General features: G+C 44.5%; 1 protein-coding gene across 3 annotated transcripts; it reads left to right on the top strand.

Annotated features, from left to right (window-relative positions):
- Nucleotides 1-646: 646 nt before the first annotated feature.
- Nucleotides 647-19,820, top strand: LOC311104306 (histone-lysine N-methyltransferase EZH1-like). Of its 3 annotated transcripts, none has more exons than XM_084146115.1 (20): nucleotides 647-895; nucleotides 1,861-2,050; nucleotides 2,160-2,285; nucleotides 3,621-3,743; nucleotides 4,022-4,139; nucleotides 4,399-4,611; nucleotides 5,380-5,482; nucleotides 6,222-6,385; nucleotides 7,482-7,573; nucleotides 7,688-7,850; nucleotides 13,893-14,074; nucleotides 15,083-15,174; nucleotides 15,381-15,409; nucleotides 15,500-15,625; nucleotides 16,992-17,170; nucleotides 17,384-17,479; nucleotides 17,648-17,729; nucleotides 17,843-17,923; nucleotides 18,027-18,111; nucleotides 18,264-19,820. In XM_084146115.1, exons 2-20 carry the CDS (start codon nucleotides 1,865-1,867, stop codon nucleotides 18,322-18,324), a joined length of 2,301 nt encoding a protein of 766 aa, XP_084002241.1. In that variant the 5' UTR covers nucleotides 647-895; nucleotides 1,861-1,864; the 3' UTR covers nucleotides 18,325-19,820. The 3 variants fall into 3 exon arrangements, with proteins under 3 accessions (XP_084002241.1, XP_084002243.1, XP_084002242.1); XM_084146117.1 differs by having other exon boundaries at nucleotides 807-895; nucleotides 18,027-18,158; nucleotides 18,264-18,351; XM_084146116.1 differs by having other exon boundaries at nucleotides 808-895; nucleotides 1,826-2,050.

The raw sequence follows: 19,820 nt of genomic DNA on the forward strand, positions 1-19,820 counted from the left end.
TTCCATGATTGATTGAGGAACAATCCTCATTGATAATATATGCTTATTATTACCCCTGTATAAATGTGAATTACATTTATACATGAATTATGGAAAAATACAACAGGGTATCTTACCAATATACAGTATGTGAGAAAAGGTTGTTGGTGATTAACTAATTATGTTATTATAGCCTTCCCAAATATCATCACTTGACCCTCATATTAAAATGCATGACATCCATATAGTTATAGACATATTTACATTTACATTTCTGTCATTTAGCAGACGCTCTTATCCAGAGCGACTTACAGTTAGTGATGCTCTGTTTTAGTTTTTATATATATATATCTTCATTATATGAACAAATAATAAACATATTAATCATCATTATTATGACTACCTATCAACTATAGCATTTTGATAAATTAGTATTATCCTCTTATTATTAGTAGCCTATAGTAGCCTAGTCGCCTATGTAATAGTAGACTAATAGTATTCTGTTAGTAGTAATAACGTTAGTAGTAGCCTTATAGTAGCCGTGTAGCCCTTGTGAGTAGAATCATTCATAAGCTACATGTGGGCTATCCAAATGTCCATATACTTTCAAGTCGCACGCTTTTTACCCAAGTCCAGCTATCAGGCACAGTGTGATCATAATAAAGACGTCACTCTCTAACTGAGCCAGTTAAGTGCGCAGCTTTTAACTGTACAACTTCAATTTCAGCATGCTTGCGGACGACATAGGAATCTTCGGATCCCATCAGCGTGTGAACACAAATACACGGACCCTATTATTTACTTCGGGTCCGTAGCGAAGAAATCCTTATTTTATGGTGGATCTCAAACGGGGAGTTCAACGCTTTAGTGGCGAGCTTGAGTCGCTACAAATAGGAGGACACGAGGATCCTTAAAGGTATTTCTAACTGCGACACTGTATCAAAACTAGACATGTGTGCGCGTATCCCAGAGAAGCGCATTAGAAATATCACATTATAATGTTATTGGTTGGGCGTGAAAGCTGTCCATTGCGTAAAACTAACATAATTGAAATGGATAGGCTATGCATCATCGTATGTGACTTCTGTTATCGGCTGTTGGTGTAGGATTCTAAGGAAGGCTGACGCCTGGTACGGTTAATACGACTCATTTGCCCTGAAAACGAAAAGCCTTTACGCAGCGCGACATTTGTTTTGCTTCTCACCAATTCCAGAACATTTTGTGGGATAGAATTCAGCAGAAGAGGTTATGAAATTTGGGAAAAGTGTACTACGCACTTAGCTGCTCTGTTTTCATATTGGCTTTCAGAAGAGGCACGCCCACTTTTACTAATGTTGTATGTGCAGGGGAAAACGTGTTTTTCAGACTGCCATTTGGTGTAGGTATATGACAAGTTTGACGTGCTTGCGGTTTCACTTTATTATAGGCCCGTTATTTTATGATTCCGTTGTTTTAGTCCCACATGATAAGAGTACGAATGGCACATTGTAGCACTGACCAGGCTATAAGCCTTTTTTATGCAGTCCTTGGTGCTTTTGCTAACAGAAGGGGGCAGTGGTTCGCTCACGTACACGCATGCAGAAGTTTGAGTCATGCGTTTCATTTGGTTGTGTGTGTGTGTGTGTGTGGGCGGGGGGGGGGGGGGGTCTTGGAAAATTACTTTGCCAATTGCCATTGATGTTATCACATCCCAGAACCTAGTAAAACGTGTTTTTGGAGTCAGGCACAACCAATTCACACAATACATTCACACAAACAGTGATATCCTCCTTTAATACTACTGCTAACAATACAAACATATGCACGATTGACCAGGACACTTCCATGTGTTTTGTCTTTGTGTCAGTGCCAGTAACTCCAGTCATTTCTATCATGGTGCAGGACCATGGAGGAGGCCCCAGAAGCACCTGTCTCAGACCCAGTCCCGGACCCGGCCCTGATCCCGACCCCAACACCTTGTCCTGCCTCCAACATACCTTCCCGTAGCCTGTTGGAGTGGAGGAAGAGGGTGAAGTCTGAGTACATGCGCCTCCGTCAGCTGAAACGCTTTAAAAAAGCAGAGGAGGTCAAGGTGAGGATAATGAGAGAGAGAGAGAGAGCGAGAGAGAGAGAGAGAGAGAGAGATTGTGTGTATGTGTATAGGTATTCCAAACTCTTCTTACATTCCCTGTCTTTTCCAGGCCTTGTTCATGTCCAACCGGCAGAAGATAGAGGAACGTACCAACCTTCTGAACGAGGAGTGGTCCAAGTTGAGGATCCAGTCAGTTCCCCTGTCTACCCCAGGTGGACCGCTGCCCGGCAAGAAGGTGAAAGAGAGAGAGAGAAAGACTAAAGGATAGAGAGACATACAGTAGGGGGCGACACGTCACATTTTCTGCCCTATCCAGACAGAGCAACGATTTCCTGTGCCATTGAACCTCGTAGCTGCACTTGTAATAGGTCTTATGAAACGGGAGAATCTAACGGATGCAACAATAACAGTTTCATCTCGCATCATCTCTGATCATCTCTTCATCAACATCATCTCTGATGTTCTCAGATGGATTTATAGCTCTCAACTGGAAAAAATACAAAATAATTTCGTAGAATTGAAACAAGACCACTTTCTCTTGGTCACAGATGGACGAAATCACTTAGTGTTTAAATATTAGGTTGTAACGAGTCTGCACCAAATACTTGAATACATGTAATTTTGTCCTTGAAACATTTAATTGAAATACTTTAGAATTCCTTTCATTCCTATGGAGGACTGCTCCTACTGCGGAGTGCCAATATGGCCGACCAGTGGCTTCAAAGCCTCTCAATGGCCAATACATAGTGTCAGCAATCCAGGGTTGCCAATATTGTACTGTCACTGAGTTTGATCACATTTATTTTACAGTTATAAGAAAGGTGAAATCTTATAGTAAGTCGTTTATAATTTGATTGTTACTATATTTAGAAAGCATTTCAGTAATTTCAAGCCCTATTGCGCCACTTTTGTTGAATAGGGAAAAAAATCATATATGATGTTTCATATTTTCATAATATTTGTACTATGTACTTGAGTTTGTGTCCTCAAAAGTGAGTATACCTCAGCAATTTATAAACATTTTTACCAGAAAGGTGAGTTCTAGACCTTTCTAAAAAAAAAAGTCAGCACTACCAGTTATTGTTTATGGCCATCATGAAAAATAATTACTTTTGTGTATCTGTATTTAGGGGGAAATCTACATTTTTGCCTAATGTTCAAAATTAACTAGCTCTTTCAAGCCTATTCTGACTCCTGCCTCCTCATTAACCAGGCCAGGGTCTGCTCTCCCATCAGGCTGATAGAGGACTGTGATGTTTCATCCCTTTTCAGGGAGATGCTGAGCTGCCAAAAAGGGTTCATGAGGCTGTCTTACCGAGGTCAATAACGAAACTCTCTCAGAACCTATGATGAAAACAGCCTGGAGGCAGACTGAGCAGCATCTTGTGTTCAGAAATTCTCACAATGCACTTCTCTAGAGTCTTGGTATTTGTTTCACAGTTCATTTCAGTGTAGTGTCAGTGGACGTCTTTATCCAGTAGGGTAATAGTAGCCTACCTGTTGGTTATAATCCAGTGCAGGTCTGTCCTCCTCTGTCATACTCACCCCTCTGTCTCTGGTCCAATCACAGTTGTGCATGGTGGAGTTTGGCTTCCCAGCGTTTAAAGCTCAGGCGGTTGCCTTGCGGCCCCTGACGACCGTGGCAGGAATCCCCTTCATGTACTCCTGGTCCCCTCTGCAGCAGAACTTCATGGTATGGGGCTTTCCCGACAACACACACACACATGCACGTATACACACACACCAGGAAAAACCCACGTCCTTATTCCACTTGTGTAATAACAATAAACGCTCAACTCCATCTCTATGCAATAACAAAGTAATTCTCAATTACTGTGCAACAACATGATAGGTCGCTTCTAACGTTACTACATTGTTATTACACAGGTGTAAAAACCCTAATATTTATTCATGTACCACATTAACACTCACACACACACAGCCAGATGTGAGTATGTGTGTGTTTCCTAGGTGGAGGATGAGACGTTCCTCCATAACATCCCCTACATGGGGGACGAGGTGTTGGAGCAGGACGAGGCCTTCCTGGAGGAGCTCATCGACAACTACGACGGTGTCCATGGAGACAGAGGTGACCTGCCTACCTACCTAGACTAGGGATCTCATCCTTTCTGTCCTGTTTTGATTACGCACACTGTCAGTCTGATTTATCAGTGAGTTATTTTATTGGAGACGTGGGGTTAGGCGTGCTCTCTGATGTCATCGGTACAGTACGTGCGTTGCTGTGTGCTGCTGGGGTAATCTTATTTGTTTAGGGGATATGTGCTGACGCATGTTGTGTGATGTCATCAGTAGGCGCTGACATGTTGACTGTGTGGTTTGTCTCCCAGAGGGAGGGTTCATCAACGATGAAATCTTTAAAGAGTTAGTGGAGGCCTTGAGCCAGTACTCAGACCAGGAGGAGGAAGAGGAGGAGGCGGCAGAGGAGAAAGGGGGGAAAGAGGAGGAGAAGGGGGTGAGGAAGAGCTCTGGGGAAGGGACTGAAGAGACCAAGGTGGGGCCCACAGCCTTCTTCAGGAGGAAGAGGAGGAGTGTCATAGAGGGTAAGTGTCCTCCAGAGCCTTTTGACTGACACATGTAACCACAACTAACATAGTTCATGTCTCCTAGATATGATTGGATGCTTATCTAACAAAAGGCAATACATGCTGTTTTTTATATGAGAGTTACTGGTTTTACTATGCTGGATTATCTGAAGTGAAGTGTGCATGCTTATTTGTCTTTGCATAGACTTGTCCTCCTATTCTTATCAGTGGCATGAGAGAACAGCGGGTACAGGTCAGGCTGATCACTGTGACTGTACTGTACCCCATGTTGTACAGGAGCCAGCAGGTCGCCCTGTTCCAGCACAGTGGCACTGCCTGGCATTGTTTACGTAGAGACTGTCCCTGCCGCAGGGACAGACAGGGTGGTGGGGAAACCTGTTTGGTCAGAACACAGATACAATATGAACAGGCTCCGGTTACAAGGCCCTGTGACCTCTGGCACATTGAGAGCACCAGGGATTATGGGAACTGGGGGGGGGGGGGGGGGAGCTACTCTACACACTGTGGCTTCAGACACTATCACTCAGTGTAAGAACACATCAGTATGACAAACACCCTGTGCCACTGGTACTCTCTTATTACACAGAGTACATGGACAAACAGTCCTTCATAATAGGCCCGGGACTTTGCTATCGTTCCAATATGATTGCTTACATGGCAAAAAGTGCAACACAATTACATCTCAACAGGAATTGGGAACTAGAAAAGGGGTGGTTGAGTTGCTAATGATCTGCTCTTTGCTTTTCTTCTCACCACCTTCCTTAGTGAGGGATTTGCCTGCCAATAAGAAGATCCCGCATGATAAGATATTCACGGCCATCGCCTCGATGTTCCCCTACAAGGGTACGACTGAGGAGCTGAAGGAAAAGTAAGAAAAGTACCCAACAACTGTGCTGTGCTTAGCCGAGCGTTGCTTAGTGTTCACCATGGAGATGGGAGCTCTCAGGGAGATGCTAATAATGCTCTCTGCCCTCTCTTCTCACACTCAAAAGAGAAGTTGTTGCATCACCGTCTGAAAAGCCTTTTTCTTAGAAAATACCGCAAACTAAACTCTCATGCAAATCCACCTGCAAATGAGCATAGGCCAGGGGTCAGCAACAGGCCGCCCGCGGGCCAAAACCAGCTCGTGAGTGATTTATTTTGGCCCCTCAAAGTTTTTAGTAAAACAAAACATTAATCATTTTTAGTTTTACGTTAAAAAAAGACTAAAATCACCTGGAATTCAGCTAAACATTTGTTTCATTTAGGAAATCTGTTCCCAAGTGTCTCAATGTAATCAAGGTATGAAATGATTGTTATTTTCAAATACAATATGTTTTTGGCCTTAGTTGTGGTCAATTTGCAATGTACTAATTATTATAATTATGTTCTGGCCCCACAACCATCCGCTCCGACAAAAATCTGCCAGCAGCTGAATCTAGTTGCCTACCCCTGGCATAGGCCTACTTGAGTCAGAATACAGCTACTTACTGTAGTTTCCCACTTCTACTGTATATCATGCCATATACCATGCTCATACAAAATACAATATTGATACAAAGTTATATTATGCATAAAAAGGCTATGTTTTGTTTTATCCCCTTCTTCCCCAAATGACACCTCCCTAGGTACAAGGACCTCCTGGAGCCCCCCAGCCCGGTAAAGCTGCCCCCCCTGTGCACCCCTAACATAGACGGGCCGTTCGCCAAGTCTGTCCAGCGGGAGCAGTCCCTACACTCCTTCCACACGCTCTTCTGCAGGCGCTGCTTCAAATACGACTGCTTCCTCCACCGTAATGTGTCCTATGGGTTTACTATTTTCTCTCACTTTCTGTATCTCTCTCTAACTCTCTCTCTCTCTCTCTCTCTCTGTGTTTTTAACCTATTGACATCTGTCAACATGTGGCTTTTCCTCTAGATTTCTGTTTTTATTTTTTCTCTCTGTCTCACTCAGACTCTCTTGGAATCAACACATCTCTAGTGTTATAATAAATGCATTATTACTAGCCAGGACAAACATATTTGCATGATTTCACTAATATAATCAAAATCAATAAATCATAACACGTTTTTGGGCTCATTCAGTAGTTTTTACCTGATCAAGTAGAATTCTGTTAAAAAATCATTTTAAAAGTACCATTTATATCCCTAAAACATACATTGAAAATGACACTGTTGCCGCTTCCTGTTGTCATGGCTTTTTGATTTATGGCCGTGTGTCAAAACACCGGTTTTAGATGTCCAAATTCATAATCAATATGCTGCAATAACTGGTGATATTTTGAAGACCAATACATAAAAGTTACACCCTACACACACGTGTCACACATGTTCAGAATACTTGTATTTTGCGAAATTAGCGCCTTACAAACTGAAGAATGGAATTGATTAGGTTGTTTACTCACATCGATATTGTATTGAAATCAATAGAACTGGGACATTAACCGTGGCGATATGTACTGTTAGCACTCTTCTAACAGACAAACCTCAATGAACTTGGGTATACTACATATATCTGTTGATGGATGACAACCTGTCATCAATACGGAAAAGGAAACACTTTTTGGACTGGATAATTTCAACGAATCACCACCTCACCATCGGTTTCTAATAGCAACAGGGGTTGGCGTTCATTTGAATGATAGTTTAACCCTCAAATCCATTAATTCATGAAATGCCAGAGATGTTTATGGGAGGAGCGCCCATTTTTTTTCTTGCCACTGTGGTCTGAAAATGACAGCTGCATTCTAAGTCCACACTGAGAACGCTCTATAGAGCATCCATAGGGTCTGTGCAGCATGCTGAATGTTTTACGTCCCTAGTATTACTGTTCTGCTAACATACTACTAGTATACTGATAGTAACAATATACTGTATGTGTCTTTCCAGCTTTTCACGCTACACCCAATGTTTACAAGAGGAAGAGCAAGGAGATTCGCATGGAGACAGAGCCCTGTGGTCTGGACTGCTTTTTGCTACAGGTGTGCTCAGATCCTCTACAAGCCAATGATAACGTACTGATCCATTCAGCCCTACTTTAACACTCGTCTATCTCTTCATTTCTGTCCCTCTCTTCCTCGCTCCCTCCTCTAAAGAAAGGGGCCAAAGAGTTTGCGGATCAGGAGATGCTGCGCTCCCAGAAGTCCCGTCGCCGGCGGCGACAGCCACGCCCCCCCAGCTCCAGCTGCCCCGGCCCGTCAGGCACCACTGAGGAGGCCAAGGAGGGGGATAGTGACCACGAGACCACCAGCTCCTCAGGTAGCTTGGGGAAACACTAGCTTTATAAGGGACGAGACAGACCAACACGAACATCGGCCGTGCGCAGTAGATCACCTGCTGGGTGTCAACAAACAGTGGCGATTAAACATTTAGAATCTTGTGGAAATTAACAGAAAATGACAGCCGATGTTTTGAGGTCAGAGGCGATAGGACGGCCACCCCCTGCGCACGGCCGATGTTCATGTTGGTCTGTCTGGTCCGTAAGTACTTTAAGAGACAGACAAACTCTTCAATTATGGGAAAGACTAGCTTCTAAGGTACTATTTATTCATAGGTTGCACCTCCGTCACTCGGTCACGTCATGCCATTGTTATGAACCTTCTGAAGCCTTAGTGGTGCCCTAAAGTCGTGATAAGCCCAGTCATTCTGGACGGAGGCTAACGACAGTTTAGTCTAAATTACAGTGCCTGGAAATACGATTACATTGCTAAAGTAGCCAAATGTTTAGTAGGAAAAATCCGGTGTACTCCCCTCAATCTTAGCTAACAATCTTAGCTAACAATATTAGCTAACAAGCTAACATTATACTGCATCTAAAGTTTGAAGAATGGCGCCGAAGAAGATGGCTACCGTTTTACGGGCTCCTAACCAATTGTGCTATTTTGTGTGTTGTTTCGCATTATTTGTAACTTATTATCATTGGATAACAAAAAAGACAAACTAAGATCACAGATATCCTACCAATGGGACATTAAAAACTGTAATATCTTATGTTTCACTGAGTCGTGGCTGAACGACGACATGGATAACATACAGCTGGCTGGATATACGCTGCATCGGCAATATAGAACAGCTGCCTCCAGTAAGACCAGGGGTGGAGGTGTGTGTATATTTGTAAACAACAGCTGGTGCACGAAATCTAATATTAAGGAAGTCTCGAGGTTTTGCACGCCTGAGGTAGAGTATCTCGTGATAAGCTGTAGACCACACTATTTATCAAGAGAGTTTTCATCTATATTTTTCGTAGCTGTCTATTTACCACCACAAACCAATGCTGGCACTAAGACCTCACTCAATGAGCTGTATAAGGCCATAAGCAAACAGGAAAACGCTCACTCAGAGGCGGCGCTCCTAGTGGCTGGGGACATTAATGCAGGGAAACTTAAATCAGTTTTACCTCATTTCTACCAGCATGTTAAATGCGCAACCAGAGGGAAAAAAAACTCTAGACCAGCTTTACTCCACACACAGAGATGCGTACAAAGCTCTCCCTCGCCCTCCATTTGTCAAATCTGACCATAACTCTATCCTCAGCAAAACCTAAAGCAGGAAGCACCAGTGACTCGGTCAATAAAGAAGTGGTCAGGTAGCGGCAGGTAGCTTAGTGGTTAAGAGCGTTGTGCCAGTAACCGAAAGGTCGCTGGTTCTAATCCCCGAGCCGACTAGGTGAAAAATCTGTCGATGTGCCCTTGAGCAAGGCACTTAACCCTAGTTGCTCCTGTAAGTCGCTCTGGATAAGAGTGTCTGCTAAATGACTTAAATGTCAAATATAAATCGCAGATGCTAAGATACAGGACTGTTTTGCTAGCACAGACTGGAATATGTTCCGGGATTCTTCCGATGGCATTGAGGAGTACACCACTTCAGTCACTGGCTTCATCAATAAGTGCATCGATGACGTCATCCCCACAGTGACCATACGTACATACCCCAACCAGAAGCCATTGATTACAGGCAACATCCGCACTGAGCTAAAGGGTAGAGCTGCCGCTTTCAAGGAGCGGGACTCTAACCCGGACGCTTATAAGAAATCCCGCTATACCCTCTGAAGAACCATCAAACAGGCAAAGCGTCAATACAAGTGTCACGACTTCCTCCGAAGCAGCCTCCTCTCCTTGTTCGGACAGGCTTCGGTGTTCGTCGTCACCGGCCTTCTAGCCACTGCCGTTCCTCATCTCATCATTCCATTTGATTGTCTTGTTTATTACACACACCTGGTTCATATGCCCTCATCAGTACCTGTATAAGTGTTCCCTCTGCCCCCTTGTCTTTGTGTGTGATTGTTTATTGTGGAGGTTAATATACATTTACATTTTAGTCATTTAGCAGACGCTCTTATCCAGAGCGACTTACAGTTAGTGAATACATATTTTTTTAATACTGGCCCCCCGTAGGAATCGAACCCACAACCCTGGCGTTGCAAATGCCATGCTCTATCAACTGAGCTACATCCCTGCCGGCCATTCCCTCCCCTACCCTGGACAACGCTGGGCCAATTGTGCGCCGCCCATGAGTCTCCCGGTCGCGGCCGGCTGCGACAGAGCCTGGATTTGAACCAGGATCTCTAGTTGCACAGTTAGCACTGCGATGCAGTGCCTTAGACCACTGCGCCACTCAGGAGCTTGGTGGAGCTCTTTTATATTGTGTATCGCCGGGATATCCCGTCTGCCTTGTTGTTTTCCAGCACTGGAGTGTTTTACGTATTGTTGCGTACCGCTGTGTTACAGAATAAACCATTTATTCTGTGATTTACCCTCCTGCGCCTGACTCCTTCAAAATCACGCACCACAACAGGACTAAGATTGAATCGGACTACACTGGCTCCGACACTCGTCGGATGTGGCAGGGCTTGCAAACTATTACAGACTACAAAAGGAAGCACAGCCGCGAGCTGCCCAGTGACACAAGCCTACCAGACGAGCTAAATTACTTCTATGCTCGCTTCGAGGCAAGCAACACTGAAGCATGCATGAGAGCATCAGCTGTTCCGGACGACTGTGTGATCACGCTCTCCGTAGCCGATGTGAGTAAAACCTTTAAACAGGTCAACATTCACAAGGCCGCAGGGCCAGACGGATTACCAGGACGTGTACTCCGAGCATGCGCTGACCAACTGGCAAGTGTCTTCACTGACATTTTCAACCTGTCCCTGACTGAGTCTATAATACCAACATGTTTCAAGCAGACCACCATAGTCCCTGTGCCCAAAAACACTAAGGTAATCTGCCTAAATGACTACCGACCCGTAGCACTCACGTCTGTAGCCATGAAGTGCTTTGAAAGGCTGGTCATGGCTCACATCAACACCATTATCCCAGAAACCCTAGAACCACTCAAATTTGCATACCACCCCAACAGATCCACAGATTATGCAATCTCTATTGCACTCCACACTGCCTTTTCCCACCTAGACAAAAGAAACACCTACAGTTTAAGTCGGAAGTTTACATACACCTTAGCCAAATACATTTAAACTCAGTTTTTCACAATTCCTGACATTTAATCCTAGTAAGAATTCCCTGTCTTAGGTCAGTTATGATCACCACTTTATTTTAAGAATGTGAAATGTCAGAATAATAGTAGAGAGAGAGATTTATTTCAGTTTTTATTTCTTTCATCACATTCTGAGTGGGTCAGAAGTTTACATACACTCAATTAGTATTTGGTAGCATTGCATTTAAATTGTTTAACTTGGGTCAAACATTTCGGGTAGCCTTCCACAAGCTTCCCACAATAAGTTGGGTGAATTTTGGCCCATTCCTCCTGACAGAGCTGGTGTAACTGAGTCAGGTTTGTAGGCCTCCTTGCTCGCACACACTTTTTCAGTTCTGCCCACACATTTTCTATAGGATTGAGGTCAGGGCTTTGTGATGGCCACTCCAATACCTTGACTTTGTTGTCCTTAAGCCATTTTGCCACAACTTTGGAAGTATGCTTGGGGTCATTGTCCTAACCGACATTCCAAAACTATAGTTTGTTAACAAGAAATTTGTGGAGTGGTTGAAAAACAAGGATTAATGACTCCAACCTAAGTGAATGTAAACTTCTGACTTCAACTGTATGTGAGAATGCTATTCATTGACTACAGCTCAGCGTTCAACACCATAGTGCCCTCAAAGCTCATCACTAAGCTATGGACCCTGGGACTAAACACCTCCTACTGCAACTAGATCCTGGACTTCCTGACGGGCCGCCCCCAGGTGGTAAGGGTAGGTAACAACACATCTGCCACGCTGATCCTCAACACGGGGACCCCTCAGGAGTGCGTGCTCAGTCCTCTCCTGTACTCCCTGTTCACCCATGACTGCATGGCCAGGCACGACTCCAACACCATCATTAAGTTAGCTGACAACACAACAGTGGTAGGCCTGATCACCAACAACGATGAGACAGCCTATAGGGAGGAGGTCAGAGACCTGGCCGTGTGGTGCTAGGATAACAACCTCTCCCTCAACGTGATCAAGACAAAGGAGATTATTGTGGACTACAGGAAAAAGACGGGGTGGTCCAAACTATCAAACTATCATGGTCCAAACACACCAAGACAGTCGTGAACAGGGCACGACAAAGCCTATTCCCCCTCAGGAGACTGAAAAGATTTGGCATCGGTCCTCAGATCCTCAAAAGGTTCTACAGCTGCACCATCGAGAGCATCCTGACTGGTTGCATCACTGCCTGGTATGGCAACTGCTCGGCCTCTGACCGCAAGGCACTACAGAGGGTAGTGCGTACGGCCCAGTACATCACTGGGGCCAAGCTTCCTGCCATCCAGGACCTCTATACCAGGCCGTGTCAGAGGAAGGCCCTAAAAATTGTAAAAGACTCCAGCGACCCTAGTCATAGACTGTTCTCTCTGCTACCGCAAGGCAAGCGGTACCGGAGTGCCAAGTCTAGGTCCAAAAAGCTTCTTAACAGCTTCTACCCCCAAGCCATAAGTCTCCTGAACAGCTAATCAAATGGCCACCAGGACTATTTGCATTGTTCCCCCCACCCCCTCTTTGACGCTGCTGCTACTCTCTGTTTATTATCTATACATAGTCACTTTAACTCTACCTACATGTACATATTACCTAATTTACCTCAACTAACCTGTGCCCCCGCACATTGACTCTGTACCAATACCCCCTGTATATAGCCTCGCTACTGTTATTTTACTGCTGCTCTTTAATTATTTGTTATTTTAATTTTTTTACTGATACATTTTTTACTTAACACTTATTTTTCTTAAAACTGCATTGTTGGTTAAGGGCTTGTAAGTAAGCATTTCACTGTAATGTCTACACCTTTTGTATTTGGCGCATGTGACAAATACAATTTGATTTTATTTGATCAAGTCAATCTGGCGAGATCAAAATTATGACATAAGGTTTTCCTTCTAATTATTTGCCTCCTTTTGAATGGCATTGTATTTCCAAGCCACTGTAATGCACTTTTGATTAAATCTTCATCAGTGCTCATTGACGATACATTGAGTTGAATGCTCAGTTGGGCATCAGTCCATAACGAACGTTCAAAACAATATTGTGACGAAACATGCAACCCATGAGTAGGAGACTACCAGCTTCCTATCTTCTTAGATAGGAAAACACTAATGCCTCAACTACTACGCTATTACAGTATATCTGTCATACCTCAGTGTATTACTGACAGAATGGATTGACTAATTCTCACATGCCAGAATGGTTCATGTGTGCTGAATGCAGTACATCAGCAAAGAGAACCTTGGCTGAAGATGACAGTTTTGAAAAACCATTCGCTCTCTCTCACTCGCTTTCCAAACACAACAATCCAACCATGGGTTTTGCACGCTTCAGCCCCAAAACAAACAGATTCTTCACTCAGCCCCTCCCCTTGGTTTCCTCTTTCTGTTGTGAGACTCATGTGGAGAACAGTGGGAGGGAGAAAGAGCACTTTCCCCTCACTCTTGTTTTCTCTGTCTTAATCACTCTCTCTCTCTCTCTATTGTCTCTCTCTTGCATTCAGTTTGGAAGGAACTAATATCTGTACTGTGATGTCACTGCAGCTCTTCATTTTGAAGATAGACTACTGACTTAAGCTGGTGGCCCAGCGGCCTTCCCCACTAGCTCAAATCATGTGTAAAAACAGATTGATGAGCGGACTAATAAGCATTCCCCAGTCATAGCATGTGGTCACAGTAACACAGCCTTGAACCTGTTGCCAAGCAACACGTCGCTCTCTGCCTTTGGCAGTGTGTGTATGAGCATAAGTCTCAAATACACCCCCTCTCTGTGTGTGTGTGTCTGTGTGTGTGCGCATGTGTGTGTTTTTGCGTATGGTCAGAGAGCAACTCTCGCTGTCAGACTCCCACCAAGCTGCGCCCGGGGGAGGAGCACGGGGAGCAGGTGGAAACTCCTGTCCAGTGGAGCGGGGCGGAGGAGTCTCTGTTCAGAGTGCTGCACGGAACCTACTACAACAACTTCTGCTCCATCGCTCGCCTCATCAGCACCAAGACCTGCAAACAGGTGAACCACCAAGAACCTACACCCAGCAGATGCTCATATACTCTATTGATACACCAATTAAAGCAAGTCTCCTGGAATACACACAAACGACCAAACACATTACAGACTTGTACAGACAGACAAGATAACAAAGTTGTGCTGTGACTGTGTTGTAGTGTGTTGCCATTGATAGAAGTGTCGTAACACATAATACTGTGTGGAAAATTGTCGTAAATTAGGACTTTTACGTACATGACATCTTTGTTATTCTCAGAGACTCCGGCTTATAGCAAACAGATCCCTTCCTAGCTGAGGTATTGTGGGGATGTTATGTGTCTATAATATGGGAGAATTATGGGAGTATTGTATGGGAAACATATTAGGGCCTCTGATCAGATTTACAAAGCCATTGAGAGACACGTTCCAATCCTCCAAAACAAAGACAGAGAGACAAAGAGCGCGAAGCGCGACGACAGAGATCCGCCACAGACATTGCAAAGTAGCTTTGCCCCCTGCAGCAGCATCCCATCCCCCAGTCTGAGGGATCCCAACACAATGCTAGTGTGACTCTATAGCATGGCCCTGTTATCCCTCAGAGAGCCTGTGGTTTGGCTGGATGGAAACGCTGCTGCTACGAGCTTCCCAGTCCCTCCCTCTGCGTAATGTGTGTCTGTCTGTTTTAGGGAGGAAGCCAAATCGGTGTTTTTGGCAGGCATAAGTGGTTTGGGGCTTTGCGGGTGTGTGTGGGGAGTGGGATGGGTGTGTGTGTGTGTGTGTGTCTGTGTGTATTACACTGAGATGGTGGTGGGTTCTGGTAGGGAGGAGAGGGCCGGATGTTTTATAGAGTAATCAGATGCAGTGATGCGCTTCCCAGCCTAATTTGAGTGACACTCAACTACACAATGGGACCAAGTCCAGAACCACACAAGATTCTGCATAGTTGTGTATAGATGTGTCATATCTGTGTGTATGCGTGGACGAATATGCCTGCATCTGTGTGTTAATGTGTGTGTGCTCTCTCTCCTTCAGGTGTATGAGTTTGCTGTGAAAGAGGTCCTGATCCATCGCGTTCCGTTGGAGGATGGTGGCAATTCCCCTCAGAAGAAGAAGAGGAAGCACAGGCAAGATGGCCGCCGACTTTTACACTCACTCACTCCCAGTCCCTGTTGCAGAATGGACCCTGATACACAGATCAGTGGGAGAAATAGATTAAACCTTGCAGAAAATGAAAGTAACTGTGATGAACTGCTATTTTTCAAATAACTTTGTACAGAAAAAGACATGATTATTGAAAGTGCTTTTCATTTTTTTCATTTTTTTCATTTAGGTTATGGGCAAAGATACAGCTCAAGAAAGGTGAGTTCTTCACTTGACTGAAGTATTGAAATAGTCAACTTAACATTGTCATATGCATTTCTGTATAACTAAAGCCTTTGTCCTCTCTAGATAACTTGTCCAATCAGGTGTACAACTACCAGCCATGTGACCACCCGGACCACCCATGTGACAGCTCCTGTCCCTGTGTGATGACCCAGAATTTCTGTGAGAAGTTCTGCCAGTGTGAGCACGAGTGTGAGTGTCACCTTACCCAAACACTCACTGCTACCGTACACGGTCACACACACCACATCCCAACTCGTACAGACCTTTTGCAGAAGTCCAAGACTTATCAATATAAAAACAGAGCCACATACTGAACACTCCTAGAGGTTTCGCAGCTCTACTCTCTACTCTGTAATGGGAATAGGAATGTGTTCACAGAACAATTCTACTGAAGACTAGCTCTCTTTCTCTCGGTGGATAAAAAGGCCCTTTGGACAGGCCATAATAGACAGTGGAGCAGTGTGTAAGACGATCCTCCTCCTCGCTGTGTGTTCGCAGGATAAGCTGTCCTCTGGCAGGCAGGGTTTGGTTAGCTGCAGGGGCGTCTGTTCAGCAGGGGGCTGTGTTCACAATGCTCTGACACATTCATCCCAGGAGAAATTAGCCAGAACGGCCGGGCCAACGCAGAGAGAGAGAGAGAGAGAGAGAGAGAGAAGAGAGAGAGAGAGAGAGAGAGAGAGAGAGAGAGAGAGAGAGAGAGAGAGAGAGAGAGAGAGAGAGAGAGAGAGAGAGAGAGAGAGAGAGAGAGAGAGAGAGAGAGAGAGAGAGAGAGAGAGAGAGAGAGAGAGAGAGAGAGAGAACAGCATTGGCTCATTTAGTCTTCTTATAGAAATACAGTTGTCCCTCCCCCTCCCTGCTTATGACAGGAAGCAGCTCCCCCTCCCTGGTTATGAGAGGAAGCAGGGTATGGAGGGTTTCATGTGTGAGCGCCACAGCCCTGGAGAGGAATCAAAGAGATGTGACAGGCACAGTGCCTGAGCTACAACATCATCCATCCCTACGTTTATACCAGTCAGACTGCTACGACTAAACACTGCTCGATGATGCACACACACACAGCCACACAGACTGTAGGGAAGCACACTTAGGAAGGAGGAGAGACAAGACTAATGTTACTGCTCTAGTTAGGGAGTATTGTCCTCCAGCTAAACCTGTTGGAGACGAGAGGGACATTTAAGTTGTCTGCTGCTAATTTTCCTTCTTCCTCTGCCCAGAAGGCTTTCCATTACTCTCAGCACAGCTGCATTTCAGCATAGCTGTATTTCAGCATAGCTGCCAGCAGAGGTCAGTGATTGATGAGGTGCATTACAGAGCAGCAGCTTTTTTATCGTTGAGGCAGCGTTCATTAATGAAATGCGGTTGTCGTTCGCCACGCCGCCACAGAGAATTCTGTTAAAAAATAGTTTTCTAGTCCACTGAGGCATATAACTCGTATGGCCTCTCTGTTACCGCAGTATGTTTCTATGCTGTTTCTAAAAGTGACTATAAGCCTCTCTGCTGAACATTCCCCTGTCTGACTCTGAACACTGTCATGGGATGTTACGTTGTTCTCCAGGCCAGAACCGTTTCCCAGGCTGCCGCTGTAAGACCCAGTGCAACACCAAGCAGTGTCCCTGCTACCTGGCAGTAAGGGAGTGTGACCCAGATCTGTGTATGACCTGTGGAGCCGCAGACCACTGGGACAGCAAAGTAGTCTCCTGCAAGAACTGCAGCATCCAAAGGGGGCTGAAGAAGGTAGGCCAGTGGGTCATGTTCCAGTCCAATGAAATAGAAAATAGGAGCTGGTTTTACAGGTAGCTTGATAGCTGATGATGTGCTGTATCTGAATTTAGGTCAGTCAGAACCCATATTAACATGCACAGTTGTATTATTCTAGTGTTGTCTTGTCATTTTGAGTAAATGTCAGCCACCTTTAACCTCTGACCTGTAACCTCTGACCTCACCCAGCACCTCCTGCTGGCCCCCTCAAACGTGGCAGGATGGGGCACCTTCATCAAAGAGTCAGTTCAGAAGAATGAGTTCATCTCAGAGTACTGTGGGGAGGTGAGGCTACATACATAAAACTGTTGAATGTAGCTTTCTTTATCATGTTATGGGGTATAGTTGGGTGTGGGTGTTATACAGTATCAATATGTGTTTGTATTAATGGCTTTGTATTAATGTATAAAAAGTTTAGTCTGACCAGCACACTCTGAAACTGTCTGTCTGCAGCTGATCTCACAAGATGAGGCGGACCGACGGGGGAGGATCTACGACAAATACATGTCCAGCTTCCTCTTCAACCTGAACAATGGTAAAAATGATTCCTCAACACTCTGATGATGCACAGTTAACCCTTTAAAGGACATCACTGTCGATGTGTTCAGTGATCGCTGAGCTGACACTGTTCCTGTTATGTCTCAACAGACTTTGTCGTGGACGCCACACGGAAAGGGAATAAAATCAGATTTGCAAATCACTCGGTGAACCCAAACTGCTACGCTAAGGGTAGGATCACATAGACAAATACAAAGCCTGTTTTGTGGGATGGTTTGGTGACTTGTACAAATCAGTGATGTGATGGTTGACTGTGGGGCTGTTGTTGTTGCAGTGGTCATGGTGAATGGAGACCACCGCATCGGGATATTTGCCAAACGGGCTATCCTACAGGGGGAGGAGCTCTTCTTTGACTATAGGTAGAGCCTTGTGGCCATGGGAACACTGGAGCCTTTGATACAATACGGTATCGCAGTCCTTCCTTGGTTGTCTGTAATATTTGTGGGATGACTTGCATTTTTTACACTGATGCTTCACACTGTCCTGACTCCCTCTCTCCTGCCCCTTAAAGGTACAGCCAGGATGATGCCCTGAAGTATGTGGGGATCGAGAGAGAGATCGACATGGCCTAGCATTAACCTGCTGCATTTCAACCACCCGCACTGACCCCTTGCTGACTGACCCCCTCTCCTCCTCAGCCACCTGGTAACGCTTCTGCTCCTCCCCACAATGCCACAACAAACACAGAAGCTCTATTGGAATCTGAAACATTCACTGTGATGGAGGAGAATTAAAACGGCCGATCCATGTTACTGACTAGTCCCCATTGACAACAGTGCTGTGACTAAGTGGTCTTCTTCTCCCTTGGTGACATCATTTCCTCCTGCTACCACATCAGTGACATCACTTCCTCTCTCTGTATGATGCACTTCCCCACTGCTTTATCACTCACCTAGCGAAACTGTGTACGTGAAGCTTCTGGAAAGAAACAAGAAATTAGAATGGCAACAAAACCTACTATCTACAGTATATATTCAATGTATCGCTTATGCTGTACCATCAGCCTCATGGCATTGTTGTTATTTTTAACATGAAAACATGCTGTGTGTTATTCTCTCTGTATTTTTGTTACTGTACTCACATCTATTAACTATTGCTTGTTCTCTCAATGAGCAACGCTAGCTTTTAGCCTACAGTGTATCTATTAACAGTGCAAGACAGCGCATGTGTTGTCTTTTGGTTTAAAATTAACTGTAAGCACATTAGCAAGAGAATTAGCTTTTATTGTCAAATGCAGCTCTATGGAGGAACTCAGTATCCTGTCATGTTACTCAGAAAAAGCCTCTTCCTGGTAGCTGTTGGAGGCAATGCTAAACTCATGATAATGCTAAAGCTCTGTCTCTGTGGCTATAGCATCAACAACACCCCCTTCATACATAGTGAAATAACTTACTGTGCATTTATATCAATGTTCTTCAAAAAATATGCCGTACCGTACGAGAAACCGACTAACTGAATGTGAACTCTGAAGTGGTGGTTGGTGGGAGATCTCATTCCTCCTTTAGTTTGACAACTCTAGTCACCTGTGCCATTGGTACTCGGTGATATGTATACTTTATGAAGCATTTGCCATTCAGTTTACATGAGTGTCAGCTCCTCTAAATCCGAAAAGACTATATTCGTATATAAGAACCATGAACACACTATAGTCTTCCCTGAAAAAGCTGTAAGTGCCAAATGAATCTAAACAGAAAGAGAAGGGAAGTCATTATGATGTTTGTATTGTATATAATGGACAGGACTGTGTTACAGGTAACCTTTTTACGGTTATACTCGTCACGGAAAAGCAAATAGGAAAAATAAAATGTTTGACAAAATTTCAAATTTTCAAGTGCCCCACCTGGATGTTGTGTACATACAACCACCATCCGATCATGTTGTCACGCTATATAAAAGTGAATTGTGGAACTGACATCCAGGTCTGATATTCACCCAGGTTTTTATCCTTAAGTCCAAAACATTTACACCCACGACAAGATGAGATCTTTCTGCACGGAGATGACTGAAACAATATGGAATTTATCGTTATGTACAATATTTGCCTATGAAAATAAAACTTTATACATTA

Source organism: Coregonus lavaretus, assembly GCF_964263955.1.
Source record: "Coregonus lavaretus genome assembly, chromosome: 28".
Classification (NCBI taxonomy): domain Eukaryota; kingdom Metazoa; phylum Chordata; class Actinopteri; order Salmoniformes; family Salmonidae; genus Coregonus; species Coregonus lavaretus.

Bases quoted from the DNA above. Each gene is read 5' to 3' on its own strand.
- LOC311104306 (XM_084146115.1), top strand. From the start codon at position 1,865: ATGGAGGAGGCCCCAGAAGCACCTGTCTCAGACCCAGTCCCGGACCCG. The intron at 2,051-2,159 runs GTGAGGATAATG...TGTCTTTTCCAG, and splicing joins AAAAAGCAGAGGAGGTCAAG to GCCTTGTTCATGTCCAACCG. The intron at 7,851-13,892 runs GTAGCTTGGGGA...GCGTATGGTCAG, and splicing joins CGAGACCACCAGCTCCTCAG to AGAGCAACTCTCGCTGTCAG.